Genomic DNA, 23,518 nt, shown 5'->3' with positions numbered 1-23,518 from the left:
AGCAAAAAGCCCGAGCCCACTTTCTTCATTGAAAACTTCAGCAACTCGCTCTGTCTGGAAAACACCACAGCTTCCCCTTCCCTCCTCAATCAGGAGCCTTTTCCTTGCTCTTGGAAAGGAGTCACTCCAAGAGACTCCCACCGGGAGCACCCCAGGGTTGCTCTAAAGGAAGGACACAGCAGCTTGCTCTCTTTAGAAAAAGCCTTTTGGGCACTCTAAGGGTCAACTGACCTGAAAATCAAAGCAAAGTACACACAAGAATTTTTTACACCTCCAAAGAAAAGCAACGGTAGGGTTGCAGTATTTAAAGAACCGCTCCTGTCTGCCTTGCCTGCAGTTTCTGGAGACACTCTCCTCTCCTTTTCTAACCTGACACCGCATTTTCCTTGGGATGCCACAGGCACAGCCCTCTTCTCTGATCCTGCGGGGAGGCACCGGGAATGTGTCCCTGGGGCCGTGAGCCCTGTCACGGGTGATGATCGCAGACGCCCCCGGGCAGCCGGGACGGGAGCTGGGCAGAGCCTGGGATGCCGATCTCGCAGCCCCGCGGTCACCGCGCAGCACAGAGAGAGCCCGGCGGGGCAGCCCCGCCGGCAAACTGGGGCAGCGCTGCCCGCTCCGACCACGGCATCACACAGGGAAGCACACAGGGAAGCACACAGGGAATGACACAGGGAATGACACAGGGAAGCACACAGGAAATCATACAGGGCATCACACAGGGAATCACACAGGGAATCACACAGGGAATGACACAGGGAAGCACACAGGGAATGACACAGGGAAGCACACAGGGAATCACACAGGGAATGACACAGGGAATGACACAGGGAACCGGACAGGGAACCAGACAGGGAACCACACAGGGGATCACACAGGGAATCACACAGGGAACCACACAGGGAATCACACAGGGAATGACACAGGGAATCACACAGGGGATCACACAGGGAATCACACAGGGAATCACACAGGGAATCACACAGGGAATCACACAGGGGATCACACAGGGAATCACACAGGGAATGACACAGGGAATCACACAGGGGATCACACAGGGAATGACACAGGGAATCACACAGGGGATCACACAGGGAATCACACAGGGAATGACACAGGGAATCACACAGGGGATCACACAGGGAATGACACAGGGAATCACACAGGGAATCACACAGGGAATCACACAGGAATCACACAGGGAACCACACAGGGAACCACACAGGGAACCACACAGGGAATCATACAGGGAATCACACAGGGAACCACACAGGGAAGCACACAGGGAATCATACAGGGAATCACACAGGGAACCACACAGGGAACCACACAGGCAATCACACAGGGAATCACACAGGGAATCACACAGGAACCACACAGGGAATCACACAGGGAATCACACAGGAACCACACAGGGAATCACACAGGGAAGCACACAGGGCATCACACAGGGAAGCACACAGGGAAGCACACAGGGAATCACACAGGGAATCACACAGGGAACCACACATGGAATCACACAGGGAACCACACAGGGAATCACACAGGGAACCACACAGGGAATCACACATGGAATCACACAGGGAACCACACAGGGAACCACACAGGGAACCACACAGGCAATCACACAGGGAACCACACAGGGAATCACACAGGAATCACACAGGGAACCACACACGGAACCACACATGGAACCACACATGGAATCACACACGGAATTACACACGGAATCACACAGGGAATCACACACAATCACAGAAACACAGGGTTGGAGGAGACCTTCAAGATCGCCAAGTCCAAACCAGCCCCAGCACCGCAGCTAGACCATGGCACCCAGTGCCACATCCAGTCTGCTTTTAAACACATGCAGGCGCGGCGCCTCCACCACCTCCCCGGGCAGACCACTCCAGTACTTTATCTCCCTTTCAGTAAAAACCGTTTTCCTAATATCCAACCTATATTTCTCCTGGTTCTCCAGGCAGGGAATAGCAGGGCACAGATGCTCCTGGCAGCTGCAATACCTGCAATACCTTGCCTGCTGCAATACCGTCCCCAGGAGAGTATAACACTGTCAGCAAAGTCCAGCTGCCCACAAAACTGCTTTAACATCACAGATTCCTGCTTTTATAAAAGTACTATACATTGTAATGCTTAATACATCTCCAACCATTTTTTTTTTTTCATTTCACGAAAAGCCTTAATTCACCATGTGTCCTACAGTAACTTCAAACTTTTGCACAGAATGTGGAACGAATGAAGCAAAGCATTTGCTCTTTCCAGACCCAGGGAATGGGCTTGCAATATGACACCCTGCAAGGTTTCTTGCTCTAACTGGGACGTCATTACATTTCAAATGTTTGCTAATCAAATTTAAATTAGTTCAGGTTTTGACTGATCAAGTAGAGAATTTAAATTGATTCTGGTTTTGACTGATGAAGAAGATAGTGAGACTGAAAAAGAGATTTCTAAATAGGGACATGCCACAAAAACTCCAGTGAGCCTCAGGAGACATCAATACTGCAACTCTCAAAATGTCTATTTAAGTACACAGGTCTAGAAATATTCTTAATAATGCAGAAGATTGGAGTTGCTTACCATGCCAGGAAAGCTCTCTCTCAACAAGGGTGAGGCCTGTGCTTCACTGAAATTTAAGTTGTGAGCCCAACCCATAAGCATTTCAAATCAGTGTAACAAAGTGTTAGGATTTTATCAAGTCTTAAGTCTGTTTTTCTGCTCATCCTACAGCAGACAGAATATAAAGTTAACACCTGAAAAACTATGAACAAAAAAATGTTCAAGAGTGATTTGAGTATAATTAAAATGCTATCACACAATCTAATAAATTGTTATAATTCCTTCACGTATTTTCAGACAAATTGGAGATTTTGAGAGAGCCTGATTTCTGAGGGTTTGTTTTTTTTTTTTTTTAAAACACAAAATAGATATTCTTATTGGACACACCACCAGAAGACCTAATACCAGTCTTGTGAATAAAAATTACCTGAAAAACTGTAAATCAACCAATCTGCAACGACATAAACGTGCCAGCGCCGCTCTGCCGGGTCCGCTGAGGCGCCGCCGCCTCAGAGCGGCTTTCCCGCCCTTTTCCAGCATCCCCGCGTTCCTCTCCTCCGTGCCGCCTCAGAGCGGCTTTCCCACCCTTTTCCAGCATCCCTGCGTTCCTCTCGTCCCTGCCGCCTCAGAGCGGCTTTCCCACCCTTTTCCAGCATCCCCGCGTTCCTCTCGTCCCTGCCGCCCCAGAGCGGCTTTCCCACCCTTTTCCAGCATCCCCCTGTTCATCTCGTCCCTGCCGCCTCAGAGCGGCTTTCCCACCCTTTTCCAGCATCCCCCTGTTCCTCTTGTCCCCGCTGCCTCAGAGCGGCTTTCCTGCCCTTTTCCAGCATCCCCGCGTTCCTCTCGTCCCTGCCGCCTCAGAGCGGCTTTCCCGCCCTTTTCCAGCATCCCCGCATTCCTCTCGTCCCTGCCGCCTCAGAGCAGCTTTCCCACCCTTTTCCAGCATCCCCCTGTTCATCTCATCCCTGCCGCCTCAGAGCGGCTTTCCTGCCCTTTTCCAGCATCCCCGCGTTCCTCTCGTCCCTGCCGCCTCAGAGCGGCTTTCCCGCCCTTTTCCAGCATCCCCCTGTTCCTCTTGTCCCCGCTGCCTCAGAGCGGCTTTCCCACCCTTTTCCAGCATCCCTGCGTTCCTCTCGTCCCTGCCGCCTCAGAGCGGCTTTCCTGCCCTTTTCCAGCATCCTCCTGTTCCTCTTGTCCCCGCTGCCTCAGAGCGGCTTTCCCACTCTTTTCCAGCATCCCCGCGTTCCTTTCCTCCGTGCCGCCTCAGAGCGGCTTTCCCGCCCTTTTCCAGCATCCCCTCATGGCCCGCCGCCACCTCAGCCCCGCTCCCTCCGGCCCTCTCCAGCCGTCCCGCACCGCAGTAAAAGTATGATCGTTTATTCCTCGAGCAAAAGTACGATTGTTTTTATTCCTTGAGCAAAAGCACAATCTTTTATTCCTTGAGCAAAGGGCGAATTCCTCGTGGACAGGGCTTCTGTCAGTGTTTCTGGTAGGGCAGCAGTGAGGGGGGGAAAGCGCGGTCCGCCCCTCACAAATCCACACCAGTGCTGCTGCACGTAAAGCAGCCTGTTAAACGTAATGCCCGTTTGGTGTATGTATCAAGAACATCACTTTGGGCTTGAAGATTCAAAAAGTGAAACTGAGACAAGTGTTCAATTTCATACTGCACGTGCAACAACGTGTAGACCTTGTTTTTGTGTATAAACCCCTGCACCTAGCCATACTGCCTTTTAAAACAGGCTGCTGGATTACAGCTAAAAGGTTGTTTCCGTGCCATAGACCCGGGTTGCTCAGAGGATGAAATTGAAAACTTGGCATTGGGCTATGAAGACGGTCTCAAGGAGAAGCCACGGGAGGAACAGCTGAGGGTATCTGGTGTGTTCCGCTGGAGGAGACGGAGGGGAGATGGAGCTCGTCCGTATCCTCCCAAGGGGTGATGGAGAAACAGCTCCGATCTCTGCTCTCTGTAATCAGTGACACGGGAATGGCTGGAGCTGAGTCAGGGCAGGTTTAGGTCGGATATCAGAAAAAGATTCTTCACCCAGAGGGTGACTGGGAGCTGGAACAGGCTCCCCAGAAAAGTTGTCACAGGACCAAGCCGGATGGAGCTCAAGGAGTGTTTGGACAATGTTCTCAGGTGGGCCTCCTGTGAATTGTTCTTGTGCAGGCCCAGGAGCTGGACCTGATGATTCTTGTGGGTTCTCTGTGATTCTTGTAAAACAGTTTTCAGTGGCCATGTTGTACTTGGGGCATGTATTTTTGTGGGTGCTATGGTTACAAAGAACATGAAGTGCATATAGGCTTTTGTTTATTCAGACTAATTGAAAGCAGGTTTTTTTGTTTGCCTAAAGTCAAGGCTATATCTGATTGTAAGTTTGATGTGAAGTTTCAGAAGTAATTAGTACATGCCAGCAAGTTACTACAAAGCATATTTAATTCTTTACTAGAAATGGAGCTTTATCTGATAATTATTGGGTCAAAATTTGCAGAAGTACAATCCCCATGTTTATCAAGTAGTTACACCAGGAAATAATTTTCAGTGAAATGCAGCAGGGATACAAATCACAAAATAATTTTATTGCAACATTTGGCCCGTCCACGCCTAATTCTGAAAACATATAAAAGGTGGAGGGTTCACGCTGCTCTTTCTACCTGCAGGAGCATCAGCTCTGCAGTCAGGATGCATCTCCCTGTAAGTATGCATGCTTTTCTTCCTTACACACTGAAACTTTGATTCAAACCCGTTCCTTTCTCTCTCAGAAGGGCTTCTGCCTCTCTGGGGCCATTGTGCTCCTGCAGAAGGAGCAGCTGAGCCCCTGCTCCCCAGAGGAGCTGAGGAGGTAAGGATTTCTTCACGGCTTGGCTGTACCTGATTCAGAAAACAGGAAGCCTAATCCATGCCCATTCTTGTCAACGCTTTTGCACCACTGGAGCACTGCACTAGTGCATCAAGCCCTTCCCTGTAGTGCCAGAGCAGGAGAAATGGCAAAGCTTTCTCCTCACTCCTGTAAAATACCTGTGTGTGCCTGCACAGGTCTGAGAAACAGCTCTTGAGAGAGCAAGTGTGAAATGTGTCTGCTTTGAGCACCCTGGGCTAAAGCAAGGGTGCCTCCCTTTGGGGGCACTGGTGCAATCCCAGGTTGAAAGCAAAAAAAGGATCCAAAGAGGAGCCTTGAACATCAGATTAGGAAAAGGGGAGGAGGATTGTAATGGCCAGATTTGTCAGCCAGAGCTGCAGTTACATTTTGTATTTGATTTTCATTTCAGATTTTGACTGCAGTCCTTCTTGGACTCATCCTGAATCCAGCCCTTGCTGATTATGTGAGTACAAATGAACAATTTCCACATTGCTGCTCTTTCTGTGCTCCCTGCTTCATGAAATCTCCTTGATTCTTTCACCTCCCCTTTGGAGAAAACAAATTGGAATCTTCTCTGACAGATGAAACTCTGACACTCTCTATATGGTCGAACTTATTCTAGTCTAGCAAGGATTTTTATAAATATTTTAGGAGATGGCTGGCTAGTTTGAAAATCTAAAAAAGTCTCATTTTTTAATTGAGTCTCAGCAAAACTTAAAAGCAGGTTATCCTTGGGGTAAAGACTGAGGTCCCCATCACTAGTGGCCAATTGCAGATTGTGATGGAACTTACCAGAGAGCAGGCCTTCCAATGTAGCACGGAGTTTTCTAAAACTTTGGGGACATCACTGCCTCCCTTCAAAGACTAAACATCTTCTTTCCCTTGCTTTTCAGTCTCAGCAGACGGGTAACAACTGCCAGGTCTCTGTTGGTGGCGTTTTCCAAAATCTGACTCTCAGTAGCCAAACACGTGTGGTGGTTATTGAACAAAGGAGCGAGCACTTCTCATGGAAAACCATCTGGAACTACAACACAGTGAGTGGCAGGGAGGAGGTTTGATCACAAAGAGTGTAAGGAGATTGGCTCCTGGTAGAGCTGGCCCAGGGATGGGGATTGTTTCCTTATTGTGACTGTCTGCAGACCATAATTTGGGGCAGCGACTGTTGGCATTCCTTCCTCTTTTAACAAAGGGTTTTCTCCAATCCCAAGGGTGGAAAAACTAAATTGCAGGTGGTCAATAACTTTTCATTACAGGGCATCATTGCAACCAAATTGGTGCAACAGAACACCTGCTACATTTCTGTCATGAACAGAAATGAGATGCCCAGCTTTGAAAATCTGCTCCAACTGGCTTCACAGAACAGGGTAAGATTCAAAATCTGTACTGTAGTTGATATTCATTTTTTTTTCTGGAACACTGCTTTTTTCTAAACTTTCTTGAACAATGGGCAAATAAAAAGACATTTTATTGCTGATGCTTTTGGTAATATTTTTCAGTTATATTATTTGTAAATACTCAAAACCTAAAATATCCTTATTTAGATGCCTTTAGTGCAGGTTCGCATATTGAGCTCAAATCCCAGATTAGATTATTTTTAAAATTATGTAAATTATTGTACAGTTCACTCTTTGTTTACTGTCTTAATATCTGTGATTTATATTTTTCACTAAGTATGTTTCATAATATCACATTATCAAAGTATAAAAAAATAATTTTTCTTCAGACATTCTAAATGAGGAAGAACAAATATTGCAGTATTGCCGAGAAAATCTTTAATTAAGCTGTCAAACATTTTGAAGAAAATTATGCTCAATGTTTCTTTAGTTCAGCTATCCACATTAGCACAGACATTATAAAAATTATCTCAGCATTCAGCGTATTCACATTTGCTAAACACTGGCTCCCACTGAAGTCTGAGAACTGAGTCTGTAAAAAAACCACACTTTAAATAGCAGGAAGAGCAGTAGGGCAGAAGGGAATCAGGAGGAGACTCCTCCTGCCAGCCACAGCCCGAGTGCCCCTGAGGGGCGAGGGCAGCGACTGAGCAAGTGCCTTGGAAGGAGCTCTGGCTCCTCAGAGCAGCTGCACTCCTCCTCCTCAGCGCTTCCCCGCTGGCTCCCTGCACCTTGACTCCCTTAGAACCACCTGACCTGGGAGCTGCCTTCAGGGCTTGCTGGTGGGCCCAGAGTGTCCCAGGGACTGAAAGGCGTTTCTAAAGGCAGCTGGGACTCCAACACCCAGCCCCGAGTCATCCTTCCTTCCAGAGTGAGGAATAGCCCTTGGAGGAGCCAGCTGCAGGCACTGATCTTGCTGAATGCTGTACTTTGTCCTTTAGAACCAGATCAGTCTTGGGAGACCTACCAAGAAGATCACCTTTGTCACCAATGGATTGGTCAACAACCTCAACTCCTACGGAATAGAAATTGCGGCTATGTGCAGTGGACTCACCACCTACATGGCTTATGAAGTTCACAGTGAGTGTAAGTGTGGGAATTCTGAGTGCTACAGATCTGGCCTTTTTGTCTCCTGGGGCATGACTAGGGCACAGTTGCTGCTCTTCCCCTTTGGGCCAAACAGAAACCAAGGCTTCATCAGTTGCACAAAGGGTTTGTCACCTTGGCAGATTGAGACAGGAACAGGGTAGGGGTCACAGCCCCCATCAGTGACCCAAAATAAACCTTTAAAGCTTCTACCAAGGAGGCTTAATGGGGCTGTAATTGGGGCCTGGAGTGTTTTGACTCACAATGCACTTTCCAGTAATACCCAGTCAAGAAAAAGGGTTGTTCTAAGAACTGATACCCTTCAAAGCAGAGATTGGTAATCAGTTGACCCTGGCAGCAAACAAAACCTTGTACTTCACAATATTAAACCAAGTGGTTTCATCCCCTGTAACTTTTTGCCCGGGGCAATGATCCCATTCCCTGGGGCTAAAATGACCTACACTTGGTAGGATTCTTCCAGAACATCACAGCACACAAGATTGGGCCCATGAACTGGCAGCAGCCTCACCATACAATGCCCAGCCTTTGGGACTCTCAGGACAAAGTACAATAGAGCCCCAAATTCTGCACAGGAAATCCCAAAGGGTGTTCAAGAGCAGGTCTTTGTGAGCATTCCTGGCGGAGCCACAGAGCCGGTGCTCTCTGGGGACTGCAAGAGAATCTGTCCCTTGCACAGCTCAAACATTCCCAGAGCTGCAATCCTTCAGAACCTGGCTGGCTCTGAGCAACACCACCACCCTCCTGCAGAAGATCAGCCAATGTCTTCTGCATCAGCTCAAGGGGTTTTGTCTTTTCTTTTCTAGCTTTGCATGTACCCCAGGAGAATCCTGGATCATGCATTACCCTTGATGTCCTAAGAATTGTGGAGCTGAAGTACTGCAATGGCAATGGCAATTGGAATGGCAATATCCCGGTGAGAAAACCTTACATCTTCCATTTTAATGTACCAGAAGTTGGGGGAATGGTTCAGAAGCTTTGGGGACATCACAGTTGGCCTTCAAAAGTGAAACATCTTCTGTCCCACGGCTTTTTAGCCTCAGCAGATCCCCGGTGGCATCTTCAACAACACGCAAGGCAGCATCTCCAACCACACCCAAGTCATCATTGGTGGCCAGTCCCAAATTGTGACCATCAACAGGCAATGGCGTGTGGCAATCATTGAGCAAAGGAGCTTCAGTGGGTCCTGGAAAACCGTCTGGAACTACAACACGGTGAGTGGTAGGGAGGGGGCTTGTTCACAACGTCTGTGGGGAGACTGGCTCCTGGCAGAGCTGTCCCACAGACAGGACTCGTTTCCTTATGCTGACTAGGATGAGTGCAAAATTTCAAGTAGGAAATGCCAGCACTCATTCCTCTTTTAACAAATGGTTTTCTCCCATCTCAAGACATGAAAAATGGAAGTCCACATGATCAATAATTTTATTTTACAGGGTGTCATTGCAACCAAAGTCACACAACAGAACACCTGCTACATTTCCATCATGAACAGAAATGAGATGCCCAGCTTCAATAATCTGGCCCGCCTGGCTGAAGAGAGCAGGGTAAGGTTCCCAAGGAGTAGCAGATTCATGACCCTGGAGATCACTGATCAGTTTCTTCATGTGCCTTTTCCTTCTGGACGGGATGATGCGATCAAAAGTGGCAGAAGTTTCTGTCTCTCAACAGTAGTGGGGCTTGGGAATTTTTCCAAAGGATCGCTTTGCTGAAAGGAGAAAATGGTTGCACATTCCCTTTCTGAGATCTGATTTCTCTGAGAACCGTGAGCTCTGCAGCTCACTGAAACCTCTTTCTCTGAGCAGCTCTTTGTAGGCCTTATTTCTCTTGGCATACCAAGATCTTAAATTCCTTCACAGGCCTTTCAGTTTCAAACTGCAGAGGTCAGCTCAGAACTTTGCATGGCTGCTGCTTCAGCCCAGACACCCTTTTGTTTTGGTGTGTGAGAGAGCCTCCCCCTATTTCTGCTAGGGAACATGCTCTGCAGGAACCAGATCCCAGCACTGATCTTGCTGAATGCTGATATTTGTTCTTTAGAACCAGATCAGCCATGGAAGACCTACCAAGAAGATCACCTTTGTCACCAATGGATTGGTCAGCAACCTCCAGTCTTATGGATCAGATGTCTTCTCTATGTGCAGTGGACTAACCACCTACATGGCTTATGAGGTTCATGGTGAGTGCAAGCAAAGGAATTCTGTGTTTGGGTGACCTGGAATTTGTTTCCCTTGAGGAATGACCAATGCACAATTGCTGCTCTTATACCGTGAATCAAACAGAAACCAAGGGCTTCAGCAGTTGTACAAAGGGTTCAACATCTTTACAGATCAGGACTGGAACAGGGTGGGGTCACACCCCCAAAAATGACCCAAAGCAAACCCTTACAGATCCTTTCCAGGAAGCTTAAGGAGGATGATGGGAATGGCAGCCAAGGTCTTAGGCATCAGCTGATGGGGTTTTGTTTCTTTTCTTGCTTCCCAAGGAGTCCAAGTCAATCTGGGATCATGCATTACCCTCGATGTCCTGCGAGTTGTGGATCTGAAGTACTGCACTGGCAATGGCAATGGACAAGTGAGAAATCCTTATCCTTACCTCTCTTGAACCAAATGTTGGGGGGTACCCGAGCTTCTGCCCAAACCAACCCTGCTGCCTTTCTTGCCTGGCATCTCCTCTTTTAAGTGGTTCATTTCTGAGGGTGCAGAAGCTAAAACAGAGCCATGGATCAGTAAATGTTTCTGTCAGGGACTTTGAGCATGGATTAATTGTGGCCCGACCTCTTGCAGTCATCAACCTCTAAAGGCAGCAGATGATAGCTGCCAAATGCTGCAATGATTCACGGAATCCTTAAAATAATTCTTACGGCCTCTGCCCAACACCACAGCCATGATTCTGGGTCCTTTGGAAAACACTGAGGGCAGTGCTGGCACTCCCCCGGGCAGCACTTCTTCCATTGTAGCAGGGATTTTTCAGAAGCCTTGGGACATCACTGTCTCCCTTCAAAGGCAAAACTTCTTTCCCTTGTCTTTTTAGTCCCAGCAGATTCCCGGTGACATCTTCAACAACACGCAAGGCAGCATCTTCAACCACACCCAAGTCATCATTGGTGGCCAGTCCCAAATTGTGACCATCAATAGGCAATGGCGTGTGGCAATCATTGAGCAAAGGAGCTTCAGCGGGTCCTGGAAAACCGTCTGGAACTACAACACGGTGAGTGGCAGCGAGGGGATTTGTTCATAAAGTCTATGAGGAGATTGGCTTCTGGTAGAGCTGGCCCATGAACGGGGCTTCTTTCCTTATTCTGACTATGATGAGTGCACTGTTTGCTGTAGGAACTCTCAGAATGTGTTTCTGTTTTAATAAAGGGTTTTCTCCAGTTCCATCATGTGAAGGGCTGACGTGTGAGTGCTCAATAATTTTATTTTACAGGGTGTCATTGCAACCAAAGTCACACAACAGAACACCTGCTACATTTCCATCATGAACAGAAACGAGATGCCCAGCTTCAACAATCTGGCCCACCTGGCTGAAGAGAGCAGGGTAAGGTTCTCAAGGAGTAGCAGATTCATAACCCTGGAGATCACTGATCATTTTCTTCATGTGCCTTTTCCTTCTGGACAGGATGAGGTTTTCACAAGTGGCAGGATTTTCTTTCTCCCAACAGTAGTGCGTTTTAAGAATTTTTCCAAAGAAATACTTGGCCGTAAGGAGAAGGAGGCTATATAATTCCTTTTCCCCTCCTCTCTTTCTCTGAGGATGTTGAGCTCTGCAGCTTGCTGAGAAACCCTGATGTGACCAGCCCTTCAAGGGCCTTGATTCTCATGGCATGCGAAGATCTCAAAGTCCTACACAGATTATTCAGTACCAAAATCAATTGGTCAGCTATGAACTTGGCATTGCAAATGCTCATTACCTGACTCTCCTTTTCCTTTGGGATGTGAGAGAGCGACTCTCTGTTCCACAGACTTTCCCCTAGGGAATATTCTTAGCAGAAAAGAGATCCCAGCACTGATCTTCTTGAATGCTGTACTTTCTTCTTTAGAACCAGATCAGTCTTGGAAGACCTACCAAGAAGATTACCTTTGTCACCAATGGATTGGTCAGTAACCTCCAGTCTTATGGGTCAGATGTCTTCTCTATGTGCAGTGGACTCACCACCTACATGGCTTATGAAGTTCATGGTGAGTGCAAGCAAAGGAATTCAGTCTCTGAGTGACCTGCCATTTGTTTCCCTTGGGAATGACCAATGCATAATTGCTGCTTTTCCACCTTGAGCTGCAGGGAAGCCAAGGGCTTCAGCAGTTGTACAAAGGGTTCAACATCCTTGCAGGTCTGGACTGGAACAGGGTGGGGTCACAGGCCCCATAAACAACCCAAACCAAACCCTTACAGATCCTTTCCAGGAAGCTTAAGGAGGCTGAATTTAGGGCCAAGAGTTTTTCAGCTCAAACACAGCTCCCCTGTAATGCCCAGCCAAGAAACAGGGTCTCTATAAGAGCCACTGTCCTTCAGGTCAGATCTGAGTGACAATTGGAGTGGCAGCCAAGGTCTTAGGCATTAGCTGATGGGGTTTTGCTTCTTCCATTCTTGCTTCCCAAGGAGTCCAAGTCAATCTGGGATCATGCATTACCTTCGATGTCCTGCGAGTTGTGGATCTGAAGTACTGCACTGGCATTGGCAATGGACAAGTGAGAAAACCTTACCCTTACCTTTGATTAACCAAATCGGGGTGGGGGGGGGGGAACCGAAGCTTCTGCCCAAAGCCAACCCGCTGCCTTTCTTGCCTGGCATCTCCTCTTCTGAGTGGTTCCTTCCTGAGGGTGCAGATGCTAAAACGCAGCAATGGGTCAGGAGAAATTTCCATCCAGGACCTTGAGCATGGATTAACTCTGGCCAGTCGTCTTGCAGTCATCAACCTTTAGAGGTATCAGATGACAGCTCTCAGATGCAGTAATGATTTATTGAATCCATGAAAAGAATTGTTACAGCCTCTGCCAAATAACACGGCCTTGATTCTGGGTCCTTTGGAAAAAACTGAGGGCAGCGCTGGCACTCACCGAGGCAGCACGTCTTCCATTGTAGCAGGGATTTTTCAGAAGCCTTGGGGACATCACTGTCTCCCTTCAAAGGCAAAACTTCTTCTTTCCCTTGTCCTTTTAGTCTCAGCAGATTCCCGATGGCATCTTCAACAACACACAAGGCAGCATCTCCAACCACACCCAAGTCATCATTGGTGGCCAGTCCCAAATTGTGACTATCAACAGGCAATGGCGTGTGGCAATCATTGAGCAAAGGAGCTTCAGCGGGTCCTGGAAAACCATCTGGAACTACAACACGGTGAGTGGCAGGGAGGGGTCTTGTTCACAACGTCTGTGGGGAGACTGGCTCCTGGCAGAGCTGTCCCACAGACAGGACTCGTTTCCTTATGCTGACTAGGATGAGTGCAAAATTTCAAGTAGGAAATGCCAGCACTCATTCCTCTTTTAACAAATGGTTTTCTCCCATCTCAAGACATGAAAAATGGAAGTCCACATGATCAATACTTTTATTTTACAGGGTGTCATTGCAACCAAAGTCACACAACAGAACACCTGCTACATTTCCATCATGAACAGAAATGAGATGCCCAGCTTCAATAATCTGGCCCGCCTGGCTGAAGAGAGCAGGGTAAGGTTCCCAAGGAGTAGCAGATTCATGACCCTGGAGATCACTGATCAGTTTCTTCATGTGCCTTTTCCTTCTGGACAGGATGATGCGATCAAAAGTGGCAGGAGTTTCTGTCTCTCAACAGTAGTGGGGCTTGGGAATTTTTCCAAAGGATTGCTTTGCTGAAAGGAGAAAATGGTTGCATATTCCCTTTCTGAGATCTGATTTCTCTGAGAACCGTGAGCTCTGCAGCTCACTGAAACCTCTTTCTCTGAGCAGCTCTTTGTAGGCCTTATTTCTCTTGGCATACCAAGATCACAAATTCCTTCACAGGCCTTTCAGTTTCAAACTGCAGAGGTCAGCTCAGAACTTTGCATGGCTGCTGCTTGAGCCCAGACACCCTTTTGTTTTGGTGTGTGAGAGAGCCTCCCCCTATTTCTGCTAGGGAACATGCTCTGCAGGAACCAGATCCCAGCACTGATCTTGCTGAATGCTGATATTTGTTGTTTAGAACCAGATCGGCCATGGAAGACCTACCAAGAAGATCACCTTTGTCACCAATGGATGGGTCAGCAACCTCCAGTCTTATGGATCAGATGACTTCTCTATGTGCAGTGGACTAACCACCTACATGGCTTATGAGGTTCATGGTGAGTGCAAGCAAAAGAATTCTGTCTCTAAGTGACCTGGCATTTGTTTCCCTTGAGGAATGACCAATGCACAATTGCTGCTCTTCCACCTCAAGTCAGACAGAAAGCAAGGGCTTCAGCAGTTGTACAAAGGGTTCAACATCTTTGCAGATCAGAACTGGAACAGGGTGGGGTCACATCCCCCAAAAATGACCCAAAGCAAACCCTTACAGATCCTTTCCAGGAAGCTTAAGGAGGATGATGGGAATGGCAGCCAAGGTCTTAGGCATCAGCTGATGGGGTTTTGTTTCTTTTCTTGCTTCCCAAGGAGTCCAAGTCAATCTGGGATCATGCATTACCCTCGATGTCCTGCGAGTTGTGGATCTGAAGTACTGCACTGGCAATGGCAATGGACAAGTGAGAAATCCTTATCCTTACCTCTCTTGAACCAAATGTCGGGGGGTACCAGAGCTTCTGCCCAAATCATCCCTGCTGCCTTTCTTGCCTGGCATCTCCTCTTCTGAGTGGTTCCTTCCTGAGGGTGCGGAAGCTAAAACAGAGCCATGGATCAGTAAATGTTTCTGTCAGGGACTTTGAGCATGGATTAACTGTGGCCCGACCTCTTGCAGTCATCAACCTCTAAAGGCAGCAGATGATAGCTGCCAAATGCTGCAATGATTCACGGAATCCTTAAAATAATTCTTACGGCCTCTGCCCAACACCACAGCCATGATTCTGGGTCCTTTGGAAAACACTGAGGGCAGTGCAGGCACTCCCCCGGGCAGCACTTCTTCCATTGTAGCAGGGATTTTTCAGAAGCCTTGGGACATCACTGTCTCCCTTCAAAGGCAAAACTTCTTTCCCTTGTCCTTTTAGTCCCAGCAGATTCCCGGTGACATCTTCAACAACACGCAAGGCAGCATCTTCAACCACACCCAAGTCATCATTGGTGGCCAGTCCCAAATTGTGACCATCAACAGGCAATGGCATGTGGCAATCATTGAGCAAAGGAGCTTCAGTGGGTCCTGGAAAACCGTCTGGAACTACAACACGGTGAGTGGCAGGGAGGGGGCTTGTTCACAATGTCTGTGGGGAGACTGGCTCCTGGCAGAGCTGTCCCCCAGACAGGACTCGTTTCCTTATGCTGACTAGGATGAGTGCAAAATTTCAAGTAGGAAATGCCAGCACTCATTCCTCTTTTAACAAATGGTTTTCTCCCATCTCAAGACATGAAAAATGGAAGTCCACATGATCAATAATTTTATTTTACAGGGTGTCATTGCAACCAAAGTCACACAACAGAACACCTGCTACATTTCCATCATGAACAGAAATGAGATGCCCAGCTTCAATAATCTGGCCCGCCTGGCTGAAGAGAGCAGGGTAAGGTTCCCAAGGAGTAGCAGATTCATGACCCTGGAGATCACTGATCAGTTTCTTCATGTGCCTTTTCCTTCTGGACAGGATGATGCGATCAAAAGTGGCAGAAGTTTCTGTCTCTCAACAGTAGTGGGGCTTGGGAATTTTTCCAAAGGATTGCTTTGCTGAAAGGAGAAAATGGTTGCACATTCCCTTTCTGAGATCTGATTTCTCTGAGAACCGTGAGCTCTGCAGCTCACTGAAACCTCTTTCTCTGAGCAGCTCTTTGTAGGCCTTATTTCTCTTGGCATGCCAAGATCTTAAATTCCTTCACAGGCCTTTCAGTTTCAAACTGCAGAGGTCAGCTCAGAACTTTGCATGGCTGCTGCTTCAGCCCAGACACCCTTTTGTTTTGGTGTGTGAGAGAGCCTCCCCCTATTTCTGCTAAGGAACATGCTCTGCAGGAACCAGATCCCAGCACTGATCTTGCTGAATGCTGATATTTGTTCTTTAGAACCAGATCAGCCATGGAAGACCTACCAAGAAGATCACCTTTGTCACCAATGGATTGGTCAGCAACCTCCAGTCTTATGGATCAGATGTCTTCTCTATGTGCAGTGGACTAACCACCTACATGGCTTATGAGGTTCATGGTGAGTGCAAGCAAAAGAATTCTGTCTCTGAGTGACCTGCCATTTGTTTCCTTTGGGAATGACCAATGCACAATTGCTGCTCTTCCACCTTGAAGCAAACAGAAACCAAGGGCTTCAGTAGTTGTACAAAGGGTTCAACATCTTTGCAGATCAGGACTGGAACAGGGTGGGGTCATACCCCCAAAAATGACCCAAAGCAAACCCTTACAGATCCTTTCCAGGAAGCTTAAGGAGGATGATGGGAATGGCAGCCAAGGTCTTAGGCATCAGCTGATGGGGTTTTGTTTCTTTTCTTGCTTCCCAAGAAGTCCAAGTCAATCTGGGATCATGCATTACCCTTGATGTCCTGCGAGTTGTGGATCTGAAGTACTGCACTGGCAATGGCAATGGACAAGTGAGAAAACCTTACCTTTACCTCTCTTGAACCAAATTTTGTGGGGTAACTGATCTACTTCCCAAAGCCAACCCTGCTGCATTTCTTGACTGGCACCTCCTCCTTTGACTGGTTCCTTCATGAGGGTTCAGATGCTGAAAGAGACAATGGGTCAGCAAAGATTTCCATCCTACTCTGGGCAGTGCTCTTGCACCAACCTCCAAAGGCATCAGACGGCAGATGCCAGATGCAGCAGTGGTGCACTGAATCCATAAAAGAATTCTTATGGCTGCTGCAAAACGCCACAAGCTTGATTCTGGCTCATTTGGAAAACCCAGAGAGCAGGGCTGGCACTTCACAGGGGGCAGCACTTCTTCCATTGTAGCAGGGATTTTGTGGAAAATTTGGGGATATCAGATTCTCCATCAAAGGTGAAATGTCTTCTTTCCCTTGGCTTTTTAGTCTCAGCAGATTCCTGGTGGTGAGGGCAACACCCAAGTCATCATTGGTGGCCAGTCCCAAATTGTGACCATCAACAGGCAATGGCATGTGACAATCATTGAGAAAAAGGCTGGCATTGGATCCTGGAAAACCATCTGGAACTACAACACGGTGAGTGACAGGGAGTGGGGTTGTTCACAAAGCGTATGAGGTGACTGGCTGGTACAGCTGGCCCATGGATGGGGTTTGTGTCCTTGTTCTGACCGTGTTGAGTGCACAGTTGGGGGTAGGAACTCTCAGAACTTGTTTCTGTTTTAATAAAGGGTTTTCTCCAATCCTAAAGCTTGAAAGACTGAAGTGTGACTTCTTAATAACTATATTTTCCAGGGCATCATTGTTACCAAAGTCACACAACAGAACACCTGCTACATTTCCACCATGAACAGAAATGAGATGCCCAGCTTCAATAATTTGGCCCACCTGGCACAAGAAAGCAAGGTAAGGTTCCTAAGGAGCAGCAGAGTCCTGACCCTGAGTTCATTGGCCTATTTGTTCATGTGCTTTTTCCTTCTGGACAGGATGATGCTTTCACAAGTGGCAGGATTTTCTTTCTTTCAACAGTAGCGGGGATTGGGAATTTATTTAGGATTTTTACAGGGTTTGGAGAAAGAAGAAAGGGGCTGCACCATTCCTTTCGTCCTCCCTTCTTTCTCTGAGGATGTTGGGCTGTGCAGTTTGCTGGGCAAACCCTGATGTGAGCAGCCATTCAAGTGCCTTGATTCTCATGGCGTGCCAAGATGTGAAAGTTCTACACAGATTATTCAGTTCCAAAATCAATTGGTCAGCTATGAACTTGTCATTGAAAATGCTCTTTACCTGACTCTCCTATTCCTTTGGGATGTGAGAGAGTGACTCTCTGTTCCACAGACTTTCCCCTAGGGAATATTCTTAGCAGAAAAGAGATCCCAGCACTGATCTTCTTGAATGCTGTACTTTCTTATTTAGAACCAGATCAGTCTTGGAAGACCTACCAAGAAGATTACCTTTGTCACCAATGGATTGGTCAACAACCTCCAGTCTTATGGATCAGATGTCTTCTCTATGTGCAGTGGACTAACCACCTACATGGCTTATGAGGTTCATGGTGAGTGCAAGCAAAGGAATTCTGTCTCTGAGTGACCTGGCATTTGTTTCCCTTGGGAATGACCAATGCACAATTGCTGCTCTTCCACCTTGAATCAAACAGAAACTAAGAGCTTCAGCAGTTGTACAAAGGGTTCAACATCCTTGCAGATCAGGACTGGAACAGGGTGGGGTCACAGCCCCCATAAATGACCCAAAGCAAATCCTTAGAGCTCCCTCCCAGGAAGTTTAAGGAGCCATAATTTTGATCCCAGTGTGTTTCAGCTCAAACTGAGCTCTCCTGTAATTCCCAGTCAAGCAAATGTGTCACTCTGAGTGTCGCTGTCCTTCAGATCAGATCTGAGTGACAATTGGAATGGCAGCCAGTGTCCTAGACATCAGCTGATGGGTTTTTATTTCTTCCTCTTATGCTTCCCAAGGAGTCCAAGTCAATCTGGGATCATGCATTACCCTCGATGTCCTGCGAGTTGTGGATCTGAAGTACTGCACTGGCCATGGCAATGGACAAGTGAGAAAACCTTACCTTTACCTTCTTGAACCAAGTGTGTTGGGAGGGGGGTACCCAAGCTGCTGCTGGATGCCAACCCTGCTGCCTTCCTTGCCTGGAATCTCCTCTTTGGAGAGGTTCGAATTTGAGGGTGCTGATGATGAAAGAGAGCAAAGAGGATTCAGTGGTTTCCATCCTAGCCCTTGAGAGTGGATTAACTGTGGCCTGTCCTCTTGCAGACATCAACATCTTAAGGAACCAGATGGCAGCTTTCATATGCAGCAATGATGCACTGATCCCATGAAAGGAAATCTTAGAGCCTCTGACAACAGCCTAGATTCAGGGTCCTTTGGAAAACCCTGAGAGCAGGGCTGGCACTCCACAGGGGCAGCACTTCTTCCATTGTAGCAGGGATTTTGTGGAAAATTTGGGGATATCAGATTCTCCATCAAAGGTGAAATGTCTTCTTTCCCTTGGCTTTTTAGTCTCAGCAGATTCCTGGTGGTGAGGGCAACACCCAAGTCATCATTGGTGGCCAGTCCCAAATTGTGACCATCAACAGGCAATGGCATGTGGCAATCATTGAGAAAAAGGCTGGCATTCAGTCCTGGAAAACCATCTGGAACTACAACACAGTGAGTGACAGGGAGTGGGGTTGTTCACAAAGCATATGAGGTGACTGGCTGGTACAGCTGGCCCATGGATGGGGTTTGTGTCCTTGTTCTGACCTTGTTGAGTGCACAGTTGGGGGTAGGAACTCTCAGAACTTGTTTCTGTTTTAATAAAGGGTTTTCTCCAATCCTAAAGCTTGAAAGACTGAAGTGTGACTTCGTAATAACTTTATTTTCCAGGGCATCATTGTTACCAAAGTCACACAACAGAACACCTGCTACATTTCCACCATGAACAGAAATGAGATGCCCAGCTTCAATAATCTGGCCCACCTGGCACAAGAAAGCAAGGTAAGGTTCCTAAGGAGCAGCAGAGTCCTGACCCTGAGTTCATTGGCCCATTTGTTCATGTGCTTTTTCTTTCTTGACAGGACGATATGACAGGTAGAAGGATTTTCTTTCAACAGCAGTTGGACTTGGGAATTTTACATGGAAATTGTTTGCAGAAAGAAGAAAGGGGCTGTATGATTCCTTCCTCCTTCCATCTTTCTCTGAGGATGTTGAGCTCTGCAGTATGGTGGGCAAATGGTGCTGAGAGGAGCCCTTCAAGGGCCTTGATTCTCTTGATGTGCAAAGATCTCAAAGTCCTACACAGACTATTCAGTACTAAATTACATTTGCCAGCTCAGAATTTCTTATTGCAGATGCTCTTTGCCAGACTCTCCTTTTCCTTTGGGGTGTGAGAGGGCGACTCCCTGTTCCACAGACTTTTCCCTAGGGAATATTCCAAGCAGGAACCAGATCTCAGCACTGATCTTACTGAATGCTGATATTTGTTCTTTAGAACCAGATAGGTCATGGAAGACCTACCAGGAAGATCACCTTTGTCACCAATGGATTGGTCAGCAACCTCCAGTCTTATGGATCAGATGTCTTCTCTATGTGCAGTGGACTCACTACCTACATGGCTTATGAGGTTCATGGTGAGTGCAAGCAAAGGAATTCTGTCTCTGAGTGACCTGGCATTTGTTTCCCTTGAGGAATGACCAATGCACAATTGCTGCTCTTCCACCTTGAGCTGTAGAGAAACCAAGGTCCTCAGCAGCTGTGCAAAGGGTTCAACATCTTTACAGATCAGGACTGGAGCAGGGTGGGGTCACAGCCCCCATAAACAACCGAAACCAAACCCTTACAGATCCTTTCCAGGAAGCTTAAGGAGGCTGAATTTAGGGTCAAGAGTGTTTCAGCTCAAACACAGCTCCCCTGTAATGCCCAGCCAAGAAAATGGTCACTCTGCGTGCCACTGTCCTTCAGATCAGATCTGAGTCACAATTGGAATGGCAGCCAAGGGCGCAGGCAAGAGCTGAGGGAGTTTTATTTCTTCCTTTCTTGCATTTTCAAGGACACCAAGTCAATCTGGGATCATGCATTACCCTCGATGTCCTGCGAATTGTGGATCTGAAGTACTGCACTGGCAATGGCAATGGACAAGTGAGAAAACCTTACCTTTACCTCTCTTGAACCAAATGTTGTGGGGTAACTGATCTACTTCCCAAAGCCAACTCTGCTGCATTTCTTGCCTGGCACCTCCTCCTTTGACTGGTTCCTTCATGAGGGTTCAGATGCTGAAAGAGACAATGGTTCAGCAAAGATTTCCATCCTACTCTGGGCAGTGCTCTTGCACCAACCTCCAAAGGCATCAGAGGGCAGATGCCAGATGCAGCAGTGATGCACTGAATCCATAAAAGAATTCTTATGGCTGCTGCGAAACGCCACAGGCTTGATTCTGGCTCATTTGGAAAACCCTGAGAGCAGGGCTGGCACTTCACAGGGGGCAGCACTTCTTCCATTGTAGCAGGGATTTTGTGGAAAATTTGGGGATATCAGATTCTCCATCAAAGGTGAAATGTCTTCTTTCCCTTGGCTTTTTAGTCTCAGCAGATTCCTGGTGGTGAGGGCAACACCCAAGTCATCATTGGTGGCCAGTCCCAAATTGTGACCATCAACAGGCAATGGCATGTGACAATCATTGAGAAAAAGGCTGGCATTGGATCCTGGAAAACCATCTGGAACTACAACACGGTGAGTGACAGGGAGTGGGGTTGTTCACAAAGCGTATGAGGTGACTGGCTGGTACAGCTGGCCCATGGATGGGGTTTGTGTCCTTGTTCTGACCGTGTTGAGTGCACAGTTGGGGGTAGGAACTCTCAGAACTTGTTTCTGTTTTAATAAAGGGTTTTCTCCAATCCTAAAGCTTGAAAGACTGAAGTGTGACTTCTTAATAACTATATTTTCCAGGGCATCATTGTTACCAAAGTCACACAACAGAACACCTGCTACATTTCCACCATGAACAGAAATGAGATGCCCAGCTTCAATAATTTGGCCCACCTGGCACAAGAAAGCAAGGTAAGGTTCCTAAGGAGCAGCAGAGTCCTGACCCTGAGTTCATTGGCCTATTTGTTCATGTGCTTTTTCCTTCTGGACAGGATGATGCTTTCACAAGTGGCAGGATTTTCTTTCTTTCAACAGTAGCGGGGATTGGGAATTTATTTAGGATTTTTACAGGGTTTGGAGAAAGAAGAAAGGGGCTGCACCATTCCTTTCGTCCTCCCTTCTTTCTCTGAGGATGTTGGGCTGTGCAGTTTGCTGGGCAAACCCTGATGTGAGCAGCCATTCAAGTGCCTTGATTCTCATGGCGTGCCAAGATGTGAAAGTTCTACACAGATTATTCAGTTCCAAAATCAATTGGTCAGCTATGAACTTGTCATTGAAAATGCTCTTTACCTGACTCTCCTATTCCTTTGGGATGTGAGAGAGTGACTCTCTGTTCCACAGACTTTCCCCTAGGGAATATTCTTAGCAGAAAAGAGATCCCAGCACTGATCTTCTTGAATGCTGTACTTTCTTATTTAGAACCAGATCAGTCTTGGAAGACCTACCAAGAAGATTACCTTTGTCACCAATGGATTGGTCAACAACCTCCAGTCTTATGGATCAGATGTCTTCTCTATGTGCAGTGGACTAACCACCTACATGGCTTATGAGGTTCATGGTGAGTGCAAGCAAAGGAATTCTGTCTCTGAGTGACCTGGCATTTGTTTCCCTTGGGAATGACCAATGCACAATTGCTGCTCTTCCACCTTGAATCAAACAGAAACTAAGAGCTTCAGCAGTTGTACAAAGGGTTCAACATCCTTGCAGATCAGGACTGGAACAGGGTGGGGTCACAGCCCCCATAAATGACCCAAAGCAAATCCTTAGAGCTCCCTCCCAGGAAGTTTAAGGAGCCATAATTTTGATCCCAGTGTGTTTCAGCTCAAACTGAGCTCTCCTGTAATTCCCAGTCAAGCAAATGTGTCACTCTGAGTGTCGCTGTCCTTCAGATCAGATCTGAGTGACAATTGGAATGGCAGCCAGTGTCCTAGACATCAGCTGATGGGTTTTTATTTCTTCCTCTTATGCTTCCCAAGGAGTCCAAGTCAATCTGGGATCATGCATTACCCTCGATGTCCTGCGAGTTGTGGATCTGAAGTACTGCACTGGCCATGGCAATGGACAAGTGAGAAAACCTTACCTTTACCTTCTTGAACCAAGTGTGTTGGGAGGGGGGTACCCAAGCTGCTGCTGGATGCCAACCCTGCTGCCTTCCTTGCCTGGAATCTCCTCTTTGGAGAGGTTCGAATTTGAGGGTGCTGATGATGAAAGAGAGCAAAGAGGATTCAGTGGTTTCCATCCTAGCCCTTGAGAGTGGATTAACTGTGGCCTGTCCTCTTGCAGACATCAACATCTTAAGGAACCAGATGGCAGCTTTCATATGCAGCAATGATGCACTGATCCCATGAAAGGAAATCTTAGAGCCTCTGACAACAGCCTAGATTCAGGGTCCTTTGGAAAACCCTGAGAGCAGGGCTGGCACTCCACAGGGGCAGCACTTCTTCCATTGTAGCAGGGATTTTGTGGAAAATTTGGGGATATCAGATTCTCCATCAAAGGTGAAATGTCTTCTTTCCCTTGGCTTTTTAGTCTCAGCAGATTCCTGGTGGTGAGGGCAACACCCAAGTCATCATTGGTGGCCAGTCCCAAATTGTGACCATCAACAGGCAATGGCATGTGGCAATCATTGAGAAAAAGGCTGGCATTCAGTCCTGGAAAACCATCTGGAACTACAACACAGTGAGTGACAGGGAGTGGGGTTGTTCACAAAGCATATGAGGTGACTGGCTGGTACAGCTGGCCCATGGATGGGGTT

General features: G+C 47.4%; 2 protein-coding genes across 2 annotated transcripts in view; both read left to right on the top strand.

Moving 5' to 3' along the window:
- The window catches only part of LOC144247731 (uncharacterized), a 58,674-nt gene that overhangs the window by 26,710 nt on the left and 8,446 nt on the right, over positions 1–23,518 (top strand). Inside the window, exons 36-48 of the mRNA XM_085559101.1 lie at positions 8,968–9,144; positions 9,364–9,474; positions 9,965–10,109; positions 10,401–10,498; positions 13,085–13,261; positions 13,481–13,591; positions 20,111–20,249; positions 20,669–20,757; positions 21,199–21,348; positions 21,565–21,675; positions 22,183–22,321; positions 22,740–22,828; positions 23,293–23,442. Of these exons, the coding sequence (XP_085415227.1) occupies positions 8,968–9,144; positions 9,364–9,474; positions 9,965–10,109; positions 10,401–10,498; positions 13,085–13,261; positions 13,481–13,591; positions 20,111–20,249; positions 20,669–20,757; positions 21,199–21,348; positions 21,565–21,675; positions 22,183–22,321; positions 22,740–22,828; positions 23,293–23,442 (1,686 nt within the window). The remainder of the gene's footprint in view (positions 1–8,967; positions 9,145–9,363; positions 9,475–9,964; positions 10,110–10,400; positions 10,499–13,084; positions 13,262–13,480; positions 13,592–20,110; positions 20,250–20,668; positions 20,758–21,198; positions 21,349–21,564; positions 21,676–22,182; positions 22,322–22,739; positions 22,829–23,292; positions 23,443–23,518) is intronic.
- LOC146765612 (uncharacterized) lies at positions 13,619–19,297 on the top strand. The gene is made up of 7 exons (XM_085559436.1): positions 13,619–13,714; positions 14,082–14,220; positions 14,528–14,616; positions 15,076–15,252; positions 15,472–15,582; positions 16,073–16,211; positions 16,517–19,297. Exons 1-7 carry the CDS (start codon positions 13,619–13,621, stop codon positions 16,633–16,635), a joined length of 870 nt encoding a protein of 289 aa, XP_085415562.1. The 3' UTR covers positions 16,636–19,297.

This window comes from Lonchura striata, chromosome 22, assembly GCF_050655825.1.
Source record: "Lonchura striata isolate lonStrDom1 chromosome 22, ASM5065582v1, whole genome shotgun sequence".
In the NCBI taxonomy this organism is placed as follows: domain Eukaryota; kingdom Metazoa; phylum Chordata; class Aves; order Passeriformes; family Estrildidae; genus Lonchura; species Lonchura striata.
The sequence above is the reverse complement of the archived record's forward strand: the minus strand, read 5'-3'. Positions and strand labels throughout refer to the sequence as shown.

Excerpts from the sequence above, each read along its gene's own strand:
- LOC146765612 (XM_085559436.1), top strand. The coding sequence starts at position 13,619 with ATGACCCTGGAGATCACTGATCAGTTTCTTCATGTGCCTTTTCCTTCT. Across the intron at positions 15,583-16,072 it reads GCCTGGCTGAAGAGAGCAGG|AACCAGATCAGCCATGGAAG; the intron begins GTAAGGTTCCCA and ends TTTGTTCTTTAG. Across the intron at positions 16,212-16,516 it reads CATGGCTTATGAGGTTCATG|AAGTCCAAGTCAATCTGGGA; the intron begins GTGAGTGCAAGC and ends TTGCTTCCCAAG.